At 35.1% G+C, this 23,708-nt stretch overlaps 1 protein-coding gene across 5 annotated transcripts in view; it reads right to left on the reverse strand.

Annotated features, from left to right (window-relative positions):
* Positions 1-23,708, reverse strand: part of KRAS (KRAS proto-oncogene, GTPase) — a 38,707-nt gene that overhangs the window by 4,514 nt on the left and 10,485 nt on the right. For 3 of the 5 annotated variants that reach the window (XM_067695946.1, XM_067695945.1, XM_067695942.1), the window contains 3 exons: positions 12,664-12,842; positions 11,544-11,703; positions 4,681-4,804 (listed from right to left, as the gene is read on the reverse strand). In XM_067695946.1, the coding sequence (XP_067552047.1) occupies positions 4,685-4,804; positions 11,544-11,703; positions 12,664-12,755 (372 nt within the window). In that variant the 5' untranslated portion in view covers positions 12,756-12,842 and the 3' untranslated portion in view covers positions 4,681-4,684. Of the gene's footprint in view, positions 1-4,344; positions 4,346-4,680; positions 4,805-11,543; positions 11,704-12,663; positions 12,843-23,708 lie in introns of all 5 variants that reach the window. The other 2 variants (XM_067695947.1, XM_067695944.1) reach the window with 2 other exon arrangements.

The following is a 23,708-nucleotide window of genomic DNA, read 5'->3' on the forward strand; positions in this document are numbered from 1 at the left end:
ATGGTTTGAGGTATACAGATAACAGAAAAGATATATTACTAATGGAAACATTAATATTGAGAAGGAATAAGGATACGTAACATTTCTCTTTAGACAACTGAATATATATCAGACTTCTAGGATTCTTAAATGTCTTCAACGATATTTTGTTAACATTATAGGAACATTGATTTTCACAAAAGGCAATGAAAATCAACGGCACAGAATCTTACGTATGCTTAGTTAACACATTACTTTCCCCCAGAACTTAATTTGCTACTAATTTTTCCATATTGGCACACCTCAGTCACTGAAATCCAAATGTATTTGTGTATATATGTGAATAAGTATTTATACTTAATTATCCCTGAGTTTCTAGATATTTGATATAAGCCATGCAAGTAAATACTAATTTCATAAATATTCGCTGCATTTGACCTCTGGTTCAATACTTATTTAAATCCATTAGATTTAAGGAACTACCATGAAGTATACAGTATTAGATTATACTTTCAGTTTTCTAAAGGCATTAGTTTCAGTTCATATATTTATGATATGAGAAGGAAATTTAAAGTGACCACAACAGGGGACTTCCCTGGTGGTCCAGTGGTTAAGACTGTGCTTCCACTGCAGGGGACGCGGGTTCAATCCCTGGTAGGGGAACTAAGATTCCACATGCCGCGCGGAGCGGCCAAAAAAAAAATTTTAAAAACAAGCAAAGAATGTGACCACAACACAAGACACAATACTTTGAAAAATGTAATGCCTCTATTTGTGGAGAAATGAGCTAAATCATTTAAATGGTGGTAGAGTCTGATGATTTGGAGATTTTTTTTAAATCATTATTTTTTTAGTTTATGTTTAGTATATTAAGTATTCAAAATACTTAATATAAAGTCAGATTAATATTTGACATATAAAGTCAAATGCTGTGTATCTTCAGAGAAATTTCCATTTGATCATTTTGGCCTACATCTAGCTGTGATCAAAAGCAAGGTATCCAAATCAGTAATGGTTGAAAGTGATTTCAAGTCAGAATAATTTTCAACCTAATCATTCATACAGAACATGAAAAATGGCACTTTGAAACTGGTGGCAGGACAGTAGATTTTAACCCTGCAATCCTGAATTATACAAGATCTATACATAAGTCAATTCTTGTCCTACCCCTATTAAAAAGCAAATTAAATATAAAAGCAAAATAGAGAAGTAAAGAAAAAATATGATCCTCTATGTATTTTAATATCTGTTTAACTGATTAGTAACTGTCAACAAAAGCCTGATGTTTTCAAACCTAGACACTAGAGGGAGCCTTAGGAACAAATACACAACAAATAAAGTATAAATCAAGCCACTTTAACAATGAAAACTGGCTTTTTACTCAATTTAACCACCTCTGCTGAATATTAATATAAACACATTCATTAAGTTATATTATCTTAAAAATAATTGAAAATTTAACAGCGATATGATTTCTCCTTTATGCATTACTAAGATCTTCTACAATTACTATTTCAAACTAATAACTAAATTAATTCGGGCATTTTCAGTCTAGTTACATTTAACTAACTTTCACAACAGAGCTAAAGTTTAGAAAAGTATTACCAATATTTTTAAAGAATTAAACACAGAGTGGGAATGAGAGGCTTGCTTACATTTAAACAACAGTAGGGGGATAAAAACCAGCATTCTTGATTTGAATACTAGTGAAGAAAAGACCCCAGTAAAGCCCCCAAACTGCACTCACTGATGTTCCCCACTTTCTGATATCATTACTGATTATATGTGTATGATGACATACACTTCTGTTTCACACAGAGAATAGAGAAAAAGTGATAAGACAGTTTATCAGCAATACAATCAAGGCTTAATATATATAAGCCTTCATGCTAACCTTCTAAACACATAAAGAGCAAAACACTTCCGATGATACAATAAAGAATAATTATTTTATTATTATAAATAATACCAACCTTGACTAATTTCTAACCATAAACTCTTAGAATGGGATGGAATCTTAAGAGAGGATATACTCCCAACTCCCCTACCCTTCACAAATTCCCTTTGATCACACATCCTTATGTAGTCTACTCCATTTCCACTGTTTTTATAATGAAGAAAAATGTCAATGATACAAAAATGCTGAAGCAGATAAAATGAAAATACATGAGATGGATATAGAGAAGACACATCCTAAGGTGAAAACAATATATAAGTATTTAGGAGACAATGAAGGCAGAATCTGATAAGATTACCTTCTTCTAAGATTCTGACAAATACTTTTAGTTCATACTGCACTGAACTCTCCTTTATATATAATCTTATTAATAATTTCAATGATTAGTAAAATGTTAAAACTGATCAAAACAGGGCAGTGAACACCTTTTACATTCTTATATACACATTTAAAAGACAAAATAGGGTACCAGTAATTATTTTGTTTAAACCCATCATTTTAGGACTAAGAAAAACTAATTTGCATATATTTATCATTGTCAAATTAATTTTGTAAAAATATTTAAAATTTTAAATATTACCAAGTACACTTTTTTCTTATATAAATGCTATTCATGATCACTGAAAAAATAAGGATTTAATTCATCATGCCCAACAATTTCACATTCAGACTACACAGCCACTGAAATATAGTTTGCACAATATGAAATTTTAAAAAGTATATGCTTTCACCTTTGTTTTAAATAAAAATTAAAGCATAAAACTTATTTTATTCTAAATAGTTCTACTGTAAAAATCATCTAATAGTAAGACAATGGGAGAAAAGAAAACTATCACTTAACTCTGGTCATGGCTACTGTTATTTTAGAAGTTTTACTTTTAAAATTGCATTGCAATGTTAAGTTTTATCACAACTTCTAAATTAAATACTGCTTTATACAATGATACTCAAAAAATACTAAGAGTTTATAAATCTTGGGCTTCCCCGGTGGCGCAGTGGTTGAGAGTCCGCCTGCCGATGCAGGGGACACGGGTTTGTGCCCTGGTCTGGGAGGATCCCACATGCCGCGGAGCGGCTGCGCCCGTGAGCCATGGCCACTGAGCCTGCGCATCCGGAGCCTGTGCTCCGCAACGGGAGAGGCCACAACAGTGAGAAGCCTGTGTACCGCAAAAAAAAAAAAGTTTATAAATCTCAATAAAAATTAATGCCAATCATTAATTTTGCTTTGTTTCTTCTTCTGAGTTTAGTTCATTAGTATACCACATTAATATCTTTTGGAACTTAGTCTACTATTCAGAAGTATATTTTATATTTTGGGGAGATACATTATTTCATACCTTCAACTCATATAGTAAACAATATCAACCCTTTAGTTTAATCAGCCCCAAAAATGATATCCTACAATTTTATTTCATGTTCTCACAGAACATTATATGTTACAAATAATATGCATCAAAATCTTAAGCTCTGGCATGAACTTTCTGGTACCTATTGAGTGAAATATTTTCTAAACAAGACCAAATTTAATATTGGTTGGTTTAGAAAGGAAGTTGAGAAATTCCACTCAGTAAATCCAACTGGGCAGCTACTGTGTGCCAGGAACCTCGTTAGGTCATGGACATGCAAAGATTAAAAATACACGATTCTGGCTCTCTAAGATTCTCACCATACAGGACAAACAAAGAAGCGGTTATTTCAATTTAACATGGTTAAGTGTGTAACAGTTAAGAGCAGTAAACTGGGAATACACAAGAAGTGCATTATGCCCAGTCTAATAGTTTTTAAAGAAAGATTCTTAGAGAACAAGAGGTGAGACAGTCATGAAAGTGTGTTAACTAGTAAGACTAGGGGATAAGAACACTGGCATTCCCAACAAGAGCAACAGCCAAGACACAAGGGAAGGTAACAAATAACACGGTGTTGATTTACATACGGACAAAAAAATTTCAGACGAGAAGTTTTTAAGAGATAAAGCCAAAGGCTAGGGGGGAAGGAAGGTGTTAAGAGCCTTATATATGCTACGAAACTTGAGATTTTATTCTGTAGGTAACAGGAAGTCAGTAACTAGATTTAAAGCTAAGAAAATGACATTTCTTTTAAATCTCTCTCTCTTTACGCTGTGAATGAAGGCAGCAACAGGTAAACCAAGTAAGAGGTTACAATAGTCCCAGCAAGAAATGATAGGGGCCTGAACTAATGATGTGATAAAAGTTAGAATGTACCATAATAGGAATTTGTGGTTGCCTCCAAATGGGTGTGAAAAAGAGGGATTTAGGAGTCATCCCAACACTCCAGGTTTCTCAGCTGGGTAAAAAAGTGATGTTGATGCCGCTAAGTTAAGAGAGCACAGACAGAACAAGTATTTGCTTGTGGAATGTCCAAAAGAAAACACGCACTGTAAGAGTGACCCTTTCCCACCTTCTGGGCCATTCAATTTACTCCTCCTTTATATAGTTCCTCATATTTTTTCTCTCTAGACTCTATGACAAATGCAGAGTAGTCTATAGGCATCAAAACCATCTCAATTATAATGAATACCCATTAGATGAAAAATAAATGTAATTAAAAAAATAAAATGAGAAATATAAATAAATAAATGTATTAATTGTGGAAACAAACTACAAGTTTCTTATTTTTTAATACTTCAAATTAGAATCCCACACCTAGGTAGTTCTAAAGCGGTTGCTACTTTGTTACCTGTGAAAGACATCTGCTTTCTGCAGAAATTAATATGCTGAACTTACCAGATTACATTACAATGCATTTTTTAATTTTCACACAGCCAGGAGTCTTTTCTTCTTTGCTGATTTTTTTCAATCTGTATTGTCGGATCTCTCTCACCAATGTATAAAAAGCATCCTCCACTCTCTGCATTGTAAAACACAACTTCTTTAAAGTCTGTTTCATTGGTAATAGTAATTTATTGGGACAGCCATGTGCAAGAAATTTGGAATTATGAGCTTTACTTGAGAATGTTTTGTTTTAAACAGACATCAGATTGTTTGAATAAAATGGGGGATTCAATTTTAAAATATGGGCTTAAATCCTGGTTTGTTCTTTGAAGTCAGTTTTGTTTTGTAATGGGATTAGAATTTTTTTTAATTTAAATTAGGAGTTAGAGATTATGAAAAACCTAAGTACATGTATTATTAGTATTAATAATGCAGTCATTTTAGTTTGCTAGTCATGGAATTAATCAAAGCCTAAACTGAAGTTAGACTGAAATTATTTCTTTGACTTAGGGAAAACAAGTGATTTCTGTACTCCAGCTCTGAGTGGGGAGCGAGGAGAAAAATGGTACAAAACGGACATTTAAACTTTGTTTAAAAAAAAGACTGTTGGGCTTCCCTGGTGGCACAGTGGTTGGGAGTCCGCCTGCCGATGCAGGGGACGCGGGTTCGTGCCCCGGTCCGGGAGGATCCCACATGCCGCGGAGCGGCTGGGCCCGTGAGCCATGGCCGCTGAGCCTGCGCGTCCGGAGCCTGTGCTCTGCAACGGGAGAGGCCACAACAGTGAGAGGTCCGCGTACCGCAAAAAAAAAAAAAAAAGACTGTTAACATCAGTCTTTCTACGAACCAAATGTGACAAAATGGACTCAGTTCCTACAAAGTTAATAAGTATCAAAAGTATGATATGTAGTTTTAAATTTAATCAGGCACAGAGAATCAGCCATTTAAGTATTAAGTAAACCAACAGCTAAGGCTTAATTTTAGCATGTACACATCCATTGCTTATAATAGTTAAGAAAAAAAAAGGCACTTCAATTCTTGAGGGTATATTAATTTTTATAAATCTCAAGAATATGTTAAGAACTGCTTCAGTTGAACTCAGTAATTTACCTTTAAAGTAAAACTTTAATTTAAAATTCATAAAAAATTAAGTTTCAGTTAAGCAGTAGGGATTTAAATAATATGTTGATTATATATTAAAATGTACATCTCAAGTTACTTATACCAACTTGTGATGTATTTCTACTCAACTAATACAAAAGTCATTATAGCCCAAGAAAATCTGAATATCTTATATTTTTAATGAAATCAATTTAATCGACTAGCTAGCTAAACCAACTACAAAATAAAAATTCCAACTATTTTTTAAAATCATTAAATGTTGGTACTTTAAATGAGATAGCCACTTTGTACCCATATATAAAATTTTTAATATTTTATATTTATCAGTAATTCTTAAGAGGAGATGGTTTGCTTTTACTCATAAGTCCTTAAAAATTACATATTAGAAATTATTATTAAATTAGATAAATAATTTAAGGCACTAAAATAACTCTAGTAAAGCATGTAAAATACAAAGCATGAGCTGGCATTTAAGGTATTTTCACAAATGATTCTCTTTCAATTTGAAAATCAATGCAAGAAATTTAAAACATATGTATATATAAATAAAACAAACCAGGTAAAGCTCATATTTTTTAAGAATAAAAACTTTATTCCTGTTTAAAAAAAGGTTATAAGGTCAATGTAGAAGTACTGAAATATACTATGATGGAGGAAAAAACAGGGTTTTGTCCTCTACTAATTTAGCAGAAGCAAATTTTGATTGTAACTTATTTCTAAAATTAGTTTGAACGTGTCTACTTTTTAAGTGTGCACATCCCCATCACCAATATCAGAATATGTGATTTTTGTTTCCAGCAATGCAGAGAGAGAATTGGAAGCCAGTAATTAAAAAGAAGAGATTACTACCCACCACCAAGAATTCAGTATCAGGACCTCGGAGGCTAAGATAATTAACAACACTGAAAGATAGTTATTCCAGAGTGACTTTTTTCATTTCTCATTTTTACTAATAGGAAATTTAAATTAGATTTTAAAGAATCAGTTATTTACCATATTTTCTCAGACTTAATTACTTATTTCTTGATAATATGCTTTAAAGTCATACGGACATGAAGAGAACATTATTGATCCTTGTATATACCTTAAACCACTGGCACAGAACACTGGTTTCATATTCCAAAATTTGTAGGTAATTTTAAAAGATTAAGTACAGCCGAAACAGATGTTTAATACCTACTGTGGCTAGCTGCTAAGGTCTTAACTGGCACGCAATGATTTATTCTTGGGCATACAGCTTGTTGCCACATATACTCATTTTCAGATGTCACTTATTAAACTTTAAGAACAACTGAAACAAAAGTACATGTAAAAACAACAGTGCATGTGTTTATATATGTAAATTTTAAAGTAAGTTTGTAAAGACACATTTGTAACTTTTTTTAAATCAGGAGCTCAGCCATCATGTGAAAATGTACTGTGAGACTATGGAAATAGAGCACTTCAATACAGGAGAAAGAACTGTTAACAGCATCATTCTGTATCCCGGTGCCTATAATGCTTTCACTACGCGATTTAATTTTAAACAAGTACTTGTTCTAGTTGAATAGTTTATTATGTGCAAAAGCTCTTTCAATGAAATAAATAACACCTCAAATACCCTAACTATAGGCAGATGCAAGAATACTAAATACTAGCCCTTCTTGGGGGAGAGGAACGGGACGAACAAGATGTATTCTAAAAAGCAACTTTGCATCACTGAATTGGAAAGAAACCTTGCCAAACAACAGCCCACCTCAGGAACTACTGAAATGCATCAATACTACTACTTGGGAGGCTATACTATGCATTGGTGCACAGCAGGTGCTCAGTACTTGCTTTGTCTAGTTTTAACTCATAAAAAGCAAAGTTCAAATTACTGATCTTATGTACAGAAACCCAACTATTATTAAACAGAGAAATAAGGCACAAAGTTTTTTTGTTTGGTTTGCTTTGTTAAAATAATTTGATGATAAGCTTTCTTTAATGGAGGTCTTCTAACAACTAAATTTAAGTATCTAGAAATTAACAACAAAACCCGGAAAATTAAATACTCAACATTTTTAAGTTCGTAAAACAAATTTTCACATTATGCTCAAATTGAGACCTCCAGAAAGCAAAAAAGCTGAATCAGGAGTAGCAGATACTCAGAGAATTCTGCTTTTGTCATCTGCTTTACTGAATGATCCCCACTTTTGATTTTAGCAGACTGGAAAACACACAGCTGATTACCACGGTGTCAACGTTTTGGTTTCAACAGCCTTTGCAAACACAGCCATACACTGCCTACAGAGGCCAGAAAAATATGTCAATTACTAACTGCCCAGATAGATGTGACCTAGGTAGCAGCCTTTATACACTAGGAACACAGGGACCACATACAGCATACTTGCAGAAAATAAAAACTACTTTGGCCTTTCAGATGTGGACTAAAATGATAGTTAAAAATATAATTCAGGGCTTCCCTGGTGGCGTAGTGGTTGGGAGTCCGCCTGCCGATGCAGGGGACGTGGGTTCGTGCCCGGTCCGGGAAGATCCCACATGCCGCGGAGCGGCTGGGCCCGTGAGCCATGGCCACTGAGCCTGCACGTCCACAACGGGAGAGGCCACGACAGTAAGAGGCCCGCATACCGCAAAAAAAAAAAAAAAAAAAAAAATATATATATATATAAAATTCACTGTATTCTAGCCATAAAATGGGCTTTTTAAAATAAGAAAGTAATTAAGTTGGTAAAATATATAGCCTACAACCCTTACCTGTAAAAAGACTAGAGTAAAATTCCTCTTTCTCTTTCACAGAATAAATTTTACTTTAAAATTCCTAATGTTAGCTTGTAAAATTTAAGTTGAAAGTCTGACCTAACTTCTTATGTCTAGCCAAAGAATACAGTTTCCCCAGAGAATCAATGGTCAGCACACTACAAGTTGGTCAGCACACTACAACCCACAAACCCAATGCAGCCACAGCCTATATTTTTGTACTGCCCACAAGCTGAGTGATTTTCCCTTTTTTAAAGGGTTGTAAGAAAAAAAAAATGCAACTGATACCACCTGTGGCCCACAAAGCCTAAAATATTTATCATCTGGCCCTTTGCAGAAAAAGTTTGCCAGCCCCTGACTTATATCTATGAAAGTTCTAAATGAATGTCTGAATATAATTTTTGTTGTTTGTGTTTTAGGTTCGTGCTCAAGACCAAAACTTAGGGCATGAAGCGAGTAGCTGCTGATAAAATACAAGGATATGCATATTCATTTTGTTCAAATAATAAATAAGTAATAGCAGATGAGTAACAAAACCCTCTGCAGAAAATAGGGCTTCAAATTTTCACAAAAACTGGAGGTAAATTAAAAGTTATGAAAATTTACATATTTCATTTTCTCAGTTACTTGGAATAATTCTTTAAAGTCTTCTAAAAGCATGCAAATGTCAAATTAATTTCAACAGAGAAAGATGAATAAACTTTTGAAAGGCAAATCAACAAGTCCATGTAATAAAGAGAAATCAAGTATCTAGGAAACTAAATGTCTAAGTTATAGTTTAGCAACATAAATTACATAACGATATCAATAAAACAGGACATAAATATAAGAAAAGCTGAGTGCTAGAAGGTTAAGAAAGTACAAGTATTCCTTTATATCACTGTATATTTTTTCTGGATGATCCATAAAAATGTCTACAAAGCATATTTAGGTTAATCCATTTGGTATCACACACACTACATCCCCTTCCCTATCCAACACCCCCCAACCGCCCCCCCAAACCAGTATAAAACCTAAAAATCTATTTAAAAGGAAACTAGGTAGTTTTCTAGATTAGTTATGAATGCTGTGGTATATTAAAGCATTAATGTCAAACACTTAAGAATCAACAGTACTTCTGAGATAGTAACCATACAACAAGGAAAGAAGACAGAGCTATTATTTTAGGCTCTTATCAAATGAGAGTGGAGGGCAACACTGCAGAAATAACAAGACTTCCTCTTACTGTCCTTTATTACCTTTCTACTCCAAATGTGGTCCATGTACCAAAGTCAGCATCACCCGAGAACTTGTAAAAATGCAGAATCACAGGTTCCAACCTAGACCCTAATTCTAATTCAGAATTAGAATCTGGATTTGAGTAAGAAGCCCATTTCATTCTTGTGCATATTAAAGTATGAGAAGCACTGCTTTATTTGCAACCCTTTACAACATCAGGCAAAGTCTTAGAGTTTTTCTTTTCTTTGTACAGTGTAAACTAATGTGTCCACTAGTCTAAAATGTATACTTTAAAAGTTACAACTAATACAAGTTAATAAACTGTTAATAGTATAATCTAGGTAGTAGGTTTGCAAATGTTTTCCATAAAATTCCTTCAATTTTATATCTGAAAATGTTTCATACAAAAATGGGAAAAAAAAGTTATAATATTATAATCATGTTTTCTGAGTACCTCCCAAGGGAAATCAAGGAGTACGGTCAGAGAAGACCAACAAAGAAGACAAAAACCAAACCTCTTCCCAGTCTTTGGGACCTGGGAATGATATGAATGAAATCTTAATTCCTCCAAAGTAAAGTGAAGTAATGTATACACCAAGTATTTCTTTAACTTATAAATCAGGTTTTAGAATAAGATCATCTGTATTATGGTCAAAAACTATTCTAATTCAGCTTTTAATCCCAAAGCAAAGACTTAAAACAGAATTCATTGTTTTTTTCACTGTGTACCAAATTTGTACAACCAGAAAGTGGTAGGTATGATCTTCCACTAGGGAAACAGACATATACACTAGCTGGATGATGGTTTACTTTTAAATTTTTACCCCTTTACAAAATTCAGTGAAAGGTCTAGAAGGTGTTTTTATAAGTTTAACCATGTAATAAGTTGTTCATCACTCTTCTTAACTTCTAGCATTATAAAGTTAAATTCCATGAAATTGGTTTTCTGGGCTCATAGGTACAAATAACCAGACAAGGCCCCAAACAAATGTTCATCTTGTATGGAACATATTAATATTCCATCATAACCTTATATTTTCCTTTCTAGGAATTCATTTTTTCTATATGTTAAACTCTTATTTCATAGAAATAAGACTAAATAATATCAACTATTTTATTTTACCTAGAGAAAAAGTTACTTTTAAAATAGTTTCTGAAACAAAATTCAGGATCAATGTGGTGTTATTTTTTTCTCAGAACACAGTAAATGAATAACTGAGAATTTCTATTTACTTTTAAATATTCTCTTGCTTTAATAAAAGCTTTCCTGAAAAATATATCCTTTAAAAAAAAATTCTACCTAAGTAAAATTCTTCAAATACAACAAAATTTAATCTAGAAACATATGACATAATACTCTTAAAAGCACTTCAAAAATAGGAAACTCAAAATTTGTTTCCCTGTTCTTTGACTTTATAAATAAAACAGTAAAAAATAAAATTCCCACGTTTCTCGAATCCTGACTATAACATGAGCTGAACTGTCCAACGTAGAAAAAAGCCAAAGCCAAAGATAACAGGACACTGGAATAAGAAGTGCTGCCCTCTCATATCCTTAAGAGAACATTTACCAAGTAAATATTGTTATATTTCCTATTTTACTATAATGGAAGAAAATTGATAAATTACATCAACTGATATAAAAGTTATGCTATCAGGTATGTACATTTATTAATATTCATGCCCTCCTGCTCCCAAAATGACATTATTAGAATATATATTAGTAAATAGTGATTAATGATTAAAATCACTTGATATAGTTTGAGAGAATAGATTTGTATTTATTACAATTTTACTTACCTGTCTTGTCTTTGCAGATGTTTCAATAAAAGGAATTCCGTAACTTCTTGCTAAGTCCTGAGCCTGTTTTGTGTCTACTGTTCTAGAAGGCAAATCACATTTATTTCCTACTAGAACCATAGGTACATCTTCAGAGTCTTTAACTCTTTTTATTTGTTCTCTGGGGAGGAAAAAAAAAGTTACATCAGAGGAATTAGTAACAAAAATCTTTCAAAAACTATTTATAACTTTGTCTCATAAAATATGGTTAAAAGACTTTTAATGTAATTCCTAGTTCCCATTACACCAAATTTTCCTTTCTCCTCCTCCTAGTTATTTTTCTCTATCCTAAACAGAGAACTTCTATGTCTCTTAAAAGATCAAATACCTAGAAATATAGTAAAACTACAATCTAGTAGGTTCATATGCAGGTAGGTTACAATAAAACAGAAATATTGAAAAATTCTAGGCCAAAAAAGTGTGAGGACTAATTTTTAAAATTATAATCTTAGAAACATATACTATATACGTTGTTAAATGTACACATACAATGTTTTTATAAAAATATGAGTTACAACATTAACATAATGCTTTACCTTCATTCTTAAAAAAGAGAGCACCAAGTGGAAAGATTTTGATTTCTATAGGAACATTTTAATAAAAGTAGTCGCTTTTATGCAAATTTGTCGAGATTCTTTAAAAACTGCATTGCTCTAATACTTCAATCTTGTAACTTCAGAGTTGTGTTTTTTCCTTAATTATCTAAGGCCAACATTCATCTGATTCCAAGAAATGCTACACTACACAGAGTTATTTTTAAGGCTATTTGCGTGGTGCCATCTCAATTGCCTTTTCACATTTTCGTTCATGGTTTTCATTTTTATGATGGATCTAGCTTAAAGCCTTGTTTCTCAACCAGGCCTACCTTCCAATTCTAGCACTACTACTAGGTGATCTGGAACAAGTTGCTCAACTGCTCTAATCCTTAAGAATTTCACTTGTAAATCAGGGATATTACCTAACAAAAATTATTTTAAAATTTAATTTGTGCAAATTTGTGCATGGCAGTTAGCAAAGACTCAATAAATGGAAGATACAATTACTCCTCAATGTCAACTTATTGTATTCAACTTAAACCCACCTATAATGGTGAATATCTTCAAATGATTTAGTATTATTTATGGCAAATACACAAAGAAAGCCCTCCCCAGTCCTCATGTACTGGTCCCTCATTGCACTGTACTCCTCTTGACCTGCTGTGTCGAGAATATCCAAGAGACAGGTTTCTCCATCAATTACTACTTGTTTTCTGTAGGAATCCTGAGAAGGGAGAAACACAGTCTGGGTTATTATGGTGCACCTTTTACTTCTAAAAAGGCGTTAGACACAACTTAAGAACCAAAAAACAACCCAATTCAAAATTGGACAAAGTACAAGAATAGACAGGTCTCCAAAGAAAATACACAAATGGCCAATAAGCACATGAAAAGATGCTCAACATCATTCAGGAATTGCAAATCAAAACCACAATGAGCTACAACTTCACACCCATTAGGTTGACTATTTTTTTTAAAAAAAGGAAAATAACAAGTGCCAGTGAGGGTGCAGAGGAAACTGGATCCAGCAATTCCATTCCTAGGTATATAAACCGAAAGCAGAAACTCAGACACTTGTATGCCAATGGTCAGAGAACCATTATTTATAATAGCTAAAACATAGAAGCAACCCAAGTGTTCATTAAACAGATGAATGGATAAACAAAATGGGGGGGGGGGCACGCACACACTCAGTAGAATATTGTTCAGCCATAAAAAGGAATGAAATGATACAGTCCACAACATGGATGAACCTTGAAAACATTATGCTAAGTAAAATAAGTCTGACACAACAAGACAAACATTCTGTGATTCCACTTATACTGAGATACCTAGAATAGGTAAAGTCACCGAGACAAAAAATAAAATAGCGGTTACCTGGGGCTGAGGAGAGGGGAGTTGGAGAATTGTTGTTTAATGGACACAGAGTTTCAGTTTGGGATGATGAAAAAGTTCTGGAAACAGACAGAGCTAATGGTTGTCCAATATTGTGAACTTACTTAATGCCACTAAACTGTACACTTAAAAATGGCAATGATAGGGCTTCCCTGGTGGCGCAGTGGCTGGGAGTACGCCTGCCGATGCAGGGGACACGGGTTCGTGCCCCAGTCCGGGAAGATCCCACATGCCGCGGAGCGGCTGGGCCCGTGAGCCATGGCCACTGAGCCTGCGCGTCCAGAGCCTGTGCTCCGCAACGGGAGAGGCCACAACAGTGAGAGGCCCGCGTACCGCAAAAAAAAAAAAAAAGGCAATGATAAATTTTATGTGTATCTTACCACAGTTTAAAAAAAGGTTTTTTTTTTTTAAAAAAGGTGTTACACAGAGATTCAACAATGCAAGTGCATAGATTAATAACAAAAAGACCCAAATTCTCTGTAAAGAAAAATAATTTTTACAAAATGGGATAGCTCTACCAACTCCTATTATTCTGGATGATTTAGGTGGCAAGAAAAATCAAGCAACTTACGAAAGTGTCATGCATCTATTTTATTTATAGTCAAAGGAATACATAAGAGAATGGTCAATACGGAGAATTTTAGTGCCCTTATTTAATCCATTTCTGCAGTCCTAGGAACAATATTTAACAGCCAGATAGATACTATGATAATGCTAAAGAGAATGATTGTTCTGTCTGCAAATTCTGTGAGACCTCTAGTAAAAAGAGAGGGAGTGGTTGAAGGAGAGAGAAAGAGATGGATATCTTAGAGACCATGCAACTCCAAGATGGTGTAAAGGAAAGAAGGTAGGTGACATAACTGAATCTTGAAATGAAAATCTTATTTTCCTCTGACTTTTGATTAATACTCACACCTAAAAGATTTCACATACTGTCTGCCAAAACAGGCTTCAAAAAATAAGGAAAAGGGCTGGTGCAAGGTGAAGTCATGGAGTCAGAGGCAGGGCTAATAATGTGTATAAAGTATAAGCCCAAGGACACTGTTTCTTATTGTTCCACCCTTAGTTCATGAATTACTTCACAGACCAATCTATCATTAAAAAAATGGTCATCGAAAATCATGTTTTTGGAAAAGTGTTTGAAAACTGTTCACAGCATAAGGAGAATACAAAGATACACATGTAGCATGATCCCAATAAAATATCTCTGCACATCTGTATAAATGTATCTTGTATGTACATATTAAAAAACTTGTGGTGGTATGTACATCAAAATGTTAACAAAGGGTATGTCTCTGATGGAGATAATTAATCTAAGAAATAATTGAGCTCTTGCTTACCGTTTTTTGTGGTAATAGATATTATTTTAAATGTATTTCTTTCTTTGCCTTTTAATTTTAAAAAGTGTGAAAGATTACCATATTAGAATGATCTCATGCTTATCGTTTAAAGTAAACTGTATTTTCCAAATTTTCTATAATAAAAGCCAATTATTTCAACAGTCAGAAAAAGAAGGATGGATATTTAATTTTCTAAACAAGAAGCTCTTGACTAAAGATTTGAACATTTGGTTGACATTTTATTTTAGCCTAATTCCTTTAATTAACTATTGATCCTTGAAAGAACTCTTGTATATTATAAATTGAAAACCATTGTTTTTGGAGTAGAATGAAAGAGCAGGAACTGAGAGCAAAGTACAGTTTCTTGGAGTCAGTCCATTCATTACCCAGGTGTGGTTACGGCACATGTGAAACAGACGAAAGACTTTTCCTCACCTACTGCTGTCACCTTGCATTCTTCACTTACCAGTACTAGCTGAAGTTAACCTTATGGTTAATGGTTTCTTTAATCTTTAAAATTTTCTATCAACAATGAAATTAAAGACTAGCTTCTGGAGCCACACAAATCTATACCTAAGGTGTGGCTGGAGGATTACGCACATGTGCCCACAGGTATCGCCTCTAAGATGTATACCTCAGTGAACTCCCATTTAAAAAATTTTCAAACACTTTGGGTTTCAAAAGTATACACTGTGAAATATTAGTAGTTTCTGCATGCATTTCATAGCATGTTCCCATGATGAACACTCCATCAAAGGGACTGAAAACTGGGAAAGAAGTCCCTATTCATTCCTATTAACTTTTCCCTTCTAAACCCCAAAGATATTGAAAGCAAAATTCTGAGTCACGTTCTGTTATTGAAAAAACGTAACCTACAACGTGCCTATAAACAATGAGGAAGAATATGCTGATTACAAATAACAAGTTTAGGTTAAAAATTCAGTATTTCCCAAGTTAATTTTATTTATTTGCATTTCTTTTTTTTAAAAATAAATTTACTTATTTTATTTATTTATTGTTGGCTGTACTGGGTCTCTGTTGCTGTGCACAGGCTTTCTCTAGTTATGGCGAGCAGGGGCTGCTCTTCGTTGTGGTGCACGCACTTCTCATTGCAGTGGCTTCTCTTGTTGTGGAGCACGGGCTCTAGGTGCACGGGCTTCAGTAGCTGTGGCTCACGGGCTTCAGTAGCTGTGGCTCACGGGCTCTAGAGCACAGGCTCAGTAGTTGTGGCGCACGGGCTTAGTTGCTCCATGGCATGTGGGATCTTCCAGGACCAGGGCTCGAACCCACGTCCCCCGCATTGGCAGGCAGATTCTTAACCATTGCGCCACCAGGGAAGCCCCCAATTTTAACTACAGTCATCCTTAGAAGCATAATTAGTCACTGAGCTATATAAAAAGGCAGTGCAACTTGATAAAAACTTAAGAACAAAAGTGTTAAATGGTGAGATCTGATCTGAAAAGAAATGACAGGTTTTAAGACAAAGCAGACAGCAAGCACAACAAAAATGATATGTAAGTACTAAAGATTTTGTTTAGCCAGAAGAAAAAAAGTATACGGAAGTAGAAAAAAATGTATGCATCAATGTAGAATCTTTCCCAACATGAGAGCCTAAATAAGGGTACAGCAAACTGTGGCCCACAGGCCAAATCCTGCCCACCTGTTTTTGTATGGTCTATGAGCCAAGAACAGTTTTTAAATGGTTGTTTAAGAAACAACAACAACAAAGATTATGTGACAAAGACCCAATTGACCCTTTACATTTTGCCAACCCCTGCTCTAAGCTAATACCTTACCACAAATCTAAAGTACTCTCAACATATATTATTCCTTTTATATTAAAAAAAAAACATCACTGAGAAAGTACAGGTTATCAAAGCCTAACCAGTTTAAAACCACATAAATTCCACAATGAAACTAGTTAAAGACAGCAAGAAAAGAATCAAGACTTTACATTTTTAATTAGTATTATTTCCAGCCTTTCAAACAGAATACACTTTTAGATCAGATACATAGGTTACTAACATCCTTTGGAAACTAGGATAAAAGAAAGCCACTTAAAAACTAACTCAACATAATAAAATATTAAATGAAGGAAAGTTATTCCATAGATTTCCCCTTACTCCCAACTAAAGTACTATTTTAATTTACTGAAGTAGTAGGAAAAAAAAAACCCAAAACTTTTCTAGGGCTTCCCTGGTGGCGCAGTGGTTGAGAGTCCGCCTGCCGATGCAGGGAACACGGGTTCGTGCCCCTGTCCGGGAAGATCCCACGTGCTGCGGAGCCACGGCCGCTGAGCCTGCGCGTCCGGAGCTTGTGCTCCACAACGGGAGAGGCCACAGCAGTGAGAGGCCCGCGTACCGCAAAAAAAAAAAAACTTTTCTAAATGAAATACACTATGCTGGCAAAAGTTAAACATAGAAGTCAAGCATTTCTGGTGATACAGTAACAGGTACAATCCTTTTGGAAAGCAAGTACATTACTTATCAAGAGCCATACCAATGTTCATAGCCTTTGACTCAGTAATGCCACTTCTGGTAAGAGATGCTAAGAAACTATGGTTTATTTTTTTAAAACGATAGCTAAAATGGAGATATACTTAACATGACATCCTAAATCATCATACCATAAAAAAAAATTACATAGGCGCTTAATACCCACAATCTTATGCCGTTTATCTATTTTCAAAACATACTCCAAATCCAAGCACTCACCACCATCACCCTAGTCCAATGTGACTGTCTCATGCAATCTCCTGCAACTGCTTCCTAGTCTGTTCTCCACATAGCAGCTGGTGATCCTATTATAATTTGTAACTATGTATTTATGTGTAATTGTTCAAGTCTATACCCCCTACTTGGCTTTAAACTCCATGATGGTAGGGCTCACATCTGTTTTGCTCACCACTATGCACCCTGTGTGTCAGTCTTAAACACAGCAGGTAATCAGTACTGTCTGTTGAAGAAATGAATAAACCCATTCAATGTAAATATATGCAGACACTGTAAAAATAAACACAAGTGTAAGATATTATAAATTATATTAAAACAATGAAGCTGTAAATTTTAAATTATACATTAAGAGTATTTTAATAAATGTATCCAAGCAAGTTTTATATAATATTAAAAATTTTAATTACTATTAATGTCAAAATATAAACAAAATATAGAGAGATTTTTAAACATTTTGGGGAGGGAAGAGAATAAGCTTACAGAAAACACGGAGGCCTTTAACTGTATTAAGTTTTATATCTTGAAAAAGAAAAAAAGGATCTAAAGCAAATGTGGCAGAATGTTAAGATAGGGAAAACCCGATTTGGGGCGCACATGACGCTTATGGTATCACTTTTCCATATGGCATTAAAGGTGTACCCATTCCATCACCACTCACTCAACAATAGGTTTCATATTTTTATTTTTGTCAGCTTGTTAGACCAAAAATCCTATTGTTTTAATATCTATTTCTTTGAGGACTAGTAATGTTACATAGTTTTTCTTTTTCATATTTATTCCCATTACCTGTGTCCTTTGCCCATTTGGAATTTTTGTCTTTTTTGTACTGGCTTAATTTTTTAAGTGTTTTCCAATTTATTAACATGCCTTCAAGTGTTGTTTTATGTACAGAAACTCATCTGCAGACCCAATGGAGGACTTCGAAAGTTAAGACTATATCTTTCGAGAATGAGATACACTCACTGACCAGGACATCATTTTGTCATTTTTCTATTATAATTAACAGTAACCAAGTTACTCAGTATGTTCATATGTCAACATATTCAATTTAGTTTTCCAACTCAGGCAGTTAAAGTTAATCCTGTCATGGGAAGACATAGTATAGTAAAACAAACAAACAAACAAAAAACTAAAGAAATTAGGACCTTTTACTAAAAGTAACCATATTACTATTAATAGTAATTATGACAGCCAACATTTACTGAGCCCTTATTTATATGCTGGATATTGTGATAAGCATATTACAAGCCTTATCCCATTTAATATCCATCTTCATGCTGCTGATTCCATCAGATGCTCTTGTAAATATGAACAGGACTGCTGGAAATGTCAGCTGAAGTATTATTTGAGGATTTACTTCTGAAATGTTTGTAAGATTTTCTTAATGTGTTATTGTAAGTATTTTTCATGTACTGCTAAATAACACCTATAGGAAAAAACTTACTTTTACCCTCCTAATGCTCAAATATTTTGTTACTCTTCTAAAAGATTATTTGAATCTATCACAGAATGATGTGTTACACTATTGGTTACAAACCATCAAAAGTTGTTGTACACAGCTAGTTCTCAAAGACAGCTAAAAACATGTACAATAGCCCAGTATGTTAGAATTATAATAGGGAAGAAACAAGGAATTGGGGATATTATAAGCACAGGCTTATTTGTTAGTTCATTCCCACCTACCTACTCTATTCTCCCTTGCATCACAGGAACACTTAGTAAAAATCTTCTGGATGTCATATACTGTGCCAGGCATTATAGTTTCTAACCTCAAAGAGCTAGGTCTGGTGGAAGAGATATGAATGTAAACAAGTAATTTAAACACAATGAAATAAATGCAACACCTTATGGAGAACAAAGTACAATGGTGACAAACAGGAGAAGACATCAACTTTGCTTGTATGAATTAAGAAAGACAGGAGGGCCACTCCAGGCAGGAAGGAGCAAAGAGAATGCACAAAACCAGGAAACAGCATGTTGAATACATGGAACCAAGAAGTTCAACACAATTTTAGCTTACAGGGATTATAGGTAAGTAGAACTGAAACTGCACCATCAAGCAGAGGCCAGCTTATGGAGGGTCTAATATGCCATCTTAAGAAGTTCTGAACTTCATCTTATACTAAATCACTAAAAGATTTTTAAGTAGGAGGGATGATCAGATCAACAATGTCCACTGTTAGCATTATTATGACAAATGAGACCAGACTGGAGGCTGGGAGATGAGTTTAGGAAACTTTTACAAGAAATTACAGAACCTAGCCCTGGTGGCACAGTGGTTAAGAACCTGCCTGCCAATGCAGGGCACATGGGTTCGAGCCCTGGTCCGGGAAGATCCCACATGCCTCGGAGCCACTAAGCCCGTGCGCCACAACTACTGAGCCTGCGCTCTAAAGCCCACGAGCCACAACTACTGAAGCCCGCGCACCTAGAGCCCGTGCTCCGCAACAAGAGAAGCCACCACAATGAGAAGTCCGCGCACTGCAACAAAGAGCAGCACCCGCTCGCTGAAAGTAGAGAAAGCCCATGCGCAGCAAGGAAGATCCCAGCAGCCAAAAATAAAATAAATAAAAGAAATGACAGAACCTGAACTAAGGCAGCAAAAGCAGTAAGATGGAGAAGATTAAAGTTTTGAGAAATACTTAACGGGTAAAACTGACAGAACAACCCTCATACATCACTTACAGCAATGTTTACAGCAGCATCATTCAAAATGGCCAAAAAGAGGAAACAATCCAAATGCCCATCAACTGATGAATATATAAACAAATATCCATACAAGAGAGTATTATTCAGCCATAAAAAGGAATGAAGTATTTAAACATGTGACAACATAGATGAACCTTGAAAATATTATCCTACATGAAAGAAGCCAGACACAAAAGGCCACATATTGTATGATTTCAATTACATGAAATATTCAGAACAGGCAAATCCACAGAGACAGAAAGTAGATTAATGGCTGCCAGGGGCTGGCAGAAGGGATTGGGGAGTGACTGCTAATTGGTATGGGGTGATAAAAATGTGACAGAATTAGATGGGGTGATGGTTGCATAACTTTGTGAATATACTAAAACCTACCTAACTGTACACTTTAGAGGATGAATTTTATGTTATGTGAATTATACCTCAATTTTTTTTAAATGGCAGAGCTTACTGTTTAGAGATGGGAACATAATGGGAAGGGGACAGGAAAATGAGTTCAATTTGGGGCATGTTGAATTCCGTATGTTCGTGGGTTGCTCTGGTGCTATGACCTGCAGGCAGCTTTGATATATAGGGCTGATGCTCAGGGCCGAAATCTAGGCTAAAGATACACTCCTGAATCTTCAATCTATGTCACCTGCAGAACCCACTTACTTGCGGTGTGAGTATGGGCAAACTACTTAACCTCTAGTCTACTCTAAGCTATTGTTTCTTTTGCTGTAAAAGTGGGTAAATAATAATGAAGAGGACTTTGTATACAGGTTAGGATTAAAGACCAGGAAAAAGTGCTCTAAAAAGTTAACTGTGTTATTTCATATTTTACATTGTACATGCTATTACAGGCCCAAAGGGTAGGGGGCAGGCCACTGGCTACTAGGAACTGTATACCAACAGCAGTATCTTGCCCTTATAAGAATCACTGGACATCTACATTTGGACTACTTTTTCCAAAACCACTCACTGTATTTCAAAATAAATATAATGGAGCTGGACAAGCTCCAGGGAAAAAGAGTAAAACTCTGAGGTTTATGAAGGATTTCTGTACTGATTAGGGAGTAAGGGTGTTAAAAGAGCTTGACACCTTCTGTCTCATGACGGCATTTTTGGTTAAGACATTCATTAGAAGTAAGGATAAAGAAAACAAAGACTTCTTTACTAAATAATGGACATTTGAAATTATAAGAATGCTGAATCTTAGCTTAGGACTAGAGAGAATAAAATGTGTACTATGTCCAAGAGATAAAATCTGAATAAACTCAAAGAAAATTTGCATAACAGATTTTGAAAATAAGGATATTATAAGCCTACATCTGTAACCTGTTGAAGTCATGTGGCATTCTCCCATAAATTATCACTTGATGCCAAGGTCAGAATGTGAGGCTGGATCAATCATGGATCCAATCTTAATAATTACAGATGTCAATATAATTTTCATATTTTGAATTATTATCTCTCTCAGCTGTTCTTTAATTGGCCTAATACCAATTCCTTTAACTGTACCTCTTTATCTGTAATACATCTGTATTATCCAATTTGTTGAGGTTTTAAAAAGGGGGGAAGAAAGTAAATATGAAGTAATCTGATGGTATCTAATACTCTAGTGACTTCTCTCCCTCAAAAATTAGGATTTATTTTTCCCTCTCAAACAGTATATGCTCATTTTTTAAAAAACAAAAACACTACAGGGCTTCTCTGGTGGCGCAGTGGTTGAGAGTCCGCCTGCCGATGCAGGGGACGCGGGTTCGTGCCCCGGTCCGGGAAGATCCCACATGCCGCGGAGCGGCTGGGCCCGTGAGTCATGGCTGCTGAGCCTGCGCGTCCAGAGCCTGTGCTCCACAATGGGAGAGGCCACAACAGTGAGAGGCCCGCGTACCGAAAAACAAACAAAAAAACACTACAGAGTTTGGCATACGTCCTACCATATTTTAGTACATATTCACATTGTTTTTAAATAAACAGACTCATACTCTACACAATGTGCTACGATACAGCTTCTCTTACATAATGGACAGTTTTTCAATGTCAGTACATATAGATCTACCTAATCCTTTCTGAAAACTGTATAATATAATTTGTACAAAGATACCATAACTTACCTCACCTATTCCCTACTGGTAGATGTATAGATTATTTCCACTTTTAAAAATTATAAACAACACTGCAATAACACTCCTGGGTATACATCTTAAACACTTATCCAACTGAATCTTTCAGATAAATTTCTGTAAGTGGAATCAATTGGTCAAAGAACATGTAGTTTCCATTTTGATAAATACTGCCAAACTGATGACCTCCAGAAAGTTTATAAGAAGGTATACTCTCACTACAGCATAAAGAGTACACATTTTCCATGCCTTTCCAAGCCTGTTATCATTTTAATCTTAGCCAACGTGAAAATAAAAGATGTTATTTATTGTTTGAACTTGCATTTCTACATTAATGAAGTATCTTTTAATATGTTTCGACAGCACTTTTTGTGTGAGTGTGGATAGGTTGGCTATTTATATGCCTTTTTTTTCCTATTTGGATGTTTGCTTTTTTCTAATTCAAATATAGGAGAGCTTCCTGATTGACAGATGATGCAAGTAGTTTTCCCAGGTTTCCATTTGTCTTGGATTTTTGTTAAAGGTGTTTTCGTCTTTATGTAGCTAAACAGCTCAATCTTTTCCCAAATGGTTTAAGAATACTTTGAGGGCTTCCCTGGTGGCGCAGTGGTTGAGAGTCCGCCTGCCGATGCAGGGTACACGGGTTCGTGCCCCGGTCTGGGAAGATCCCACATGCCGCGGAGCAGCTGGGCCCGTGAGCCACGGCCGCTGAGCCTGCGCGTCCGGAGCCTGTGCTCCACAACGGGAGAGGCCACAACAGTGAGAGGCCCGCGTACCGCAAAAAAAAAAAGAATACTTTGAAAATGAAAAGGATCCCTACTTTTCTCTCAATGGAGAAAAATATTTAATCCCAATTCCACAAATAAAAAAGCTAACCTAATGTTAAATTATTCAATCTGTGTTGATTGACATTATCATTTTTATTTCAATAGCTGTCTAATGTTTAACATTAAAACTTACACAAGGTAGAACCAGTGTACTCATCATGGGAGAAAGAAGACATGGAGGAAGAATGAACTAATGATTTTTAAATAAAATCTACTGCTTAGCTCTGTCTGTTGAAAAGGGTCTAGAAGCAGTGACACTCCAGTAGCGACACCACCTAACATCCAGGACTTAATTTCTAAATATCATTCCCTAGTAAAAGGAATTAGGGCTCTTTGGACAAATGGCTGAATCCAGGGTAGGGACAGGGAAAGAACAAAGGGAACCTGGAATACACTGTGCCAGAAAGTAAGAAAGAGCTCAAAAACTGATGGGGATGTGTCAAAAGATACAGAGGCCAGCTTGAAAGGGATTCCACTGGCCAAAT

Source organism: Pseudorca crassidens, chromosome 11 (genome assembly GCF_039906515.1).
Source record: "Pseudorca crassidens isolate mPseCra1 chromosome 11, mPseCra1.hap1, whole genome shotgun sequence".
Lineage (NCBI taxonomy): Eukaryota > Metazoa > Chordata > Mammalia > Artiodactyla > Delphinidae > Pseudorca > Pseudorca crassidens.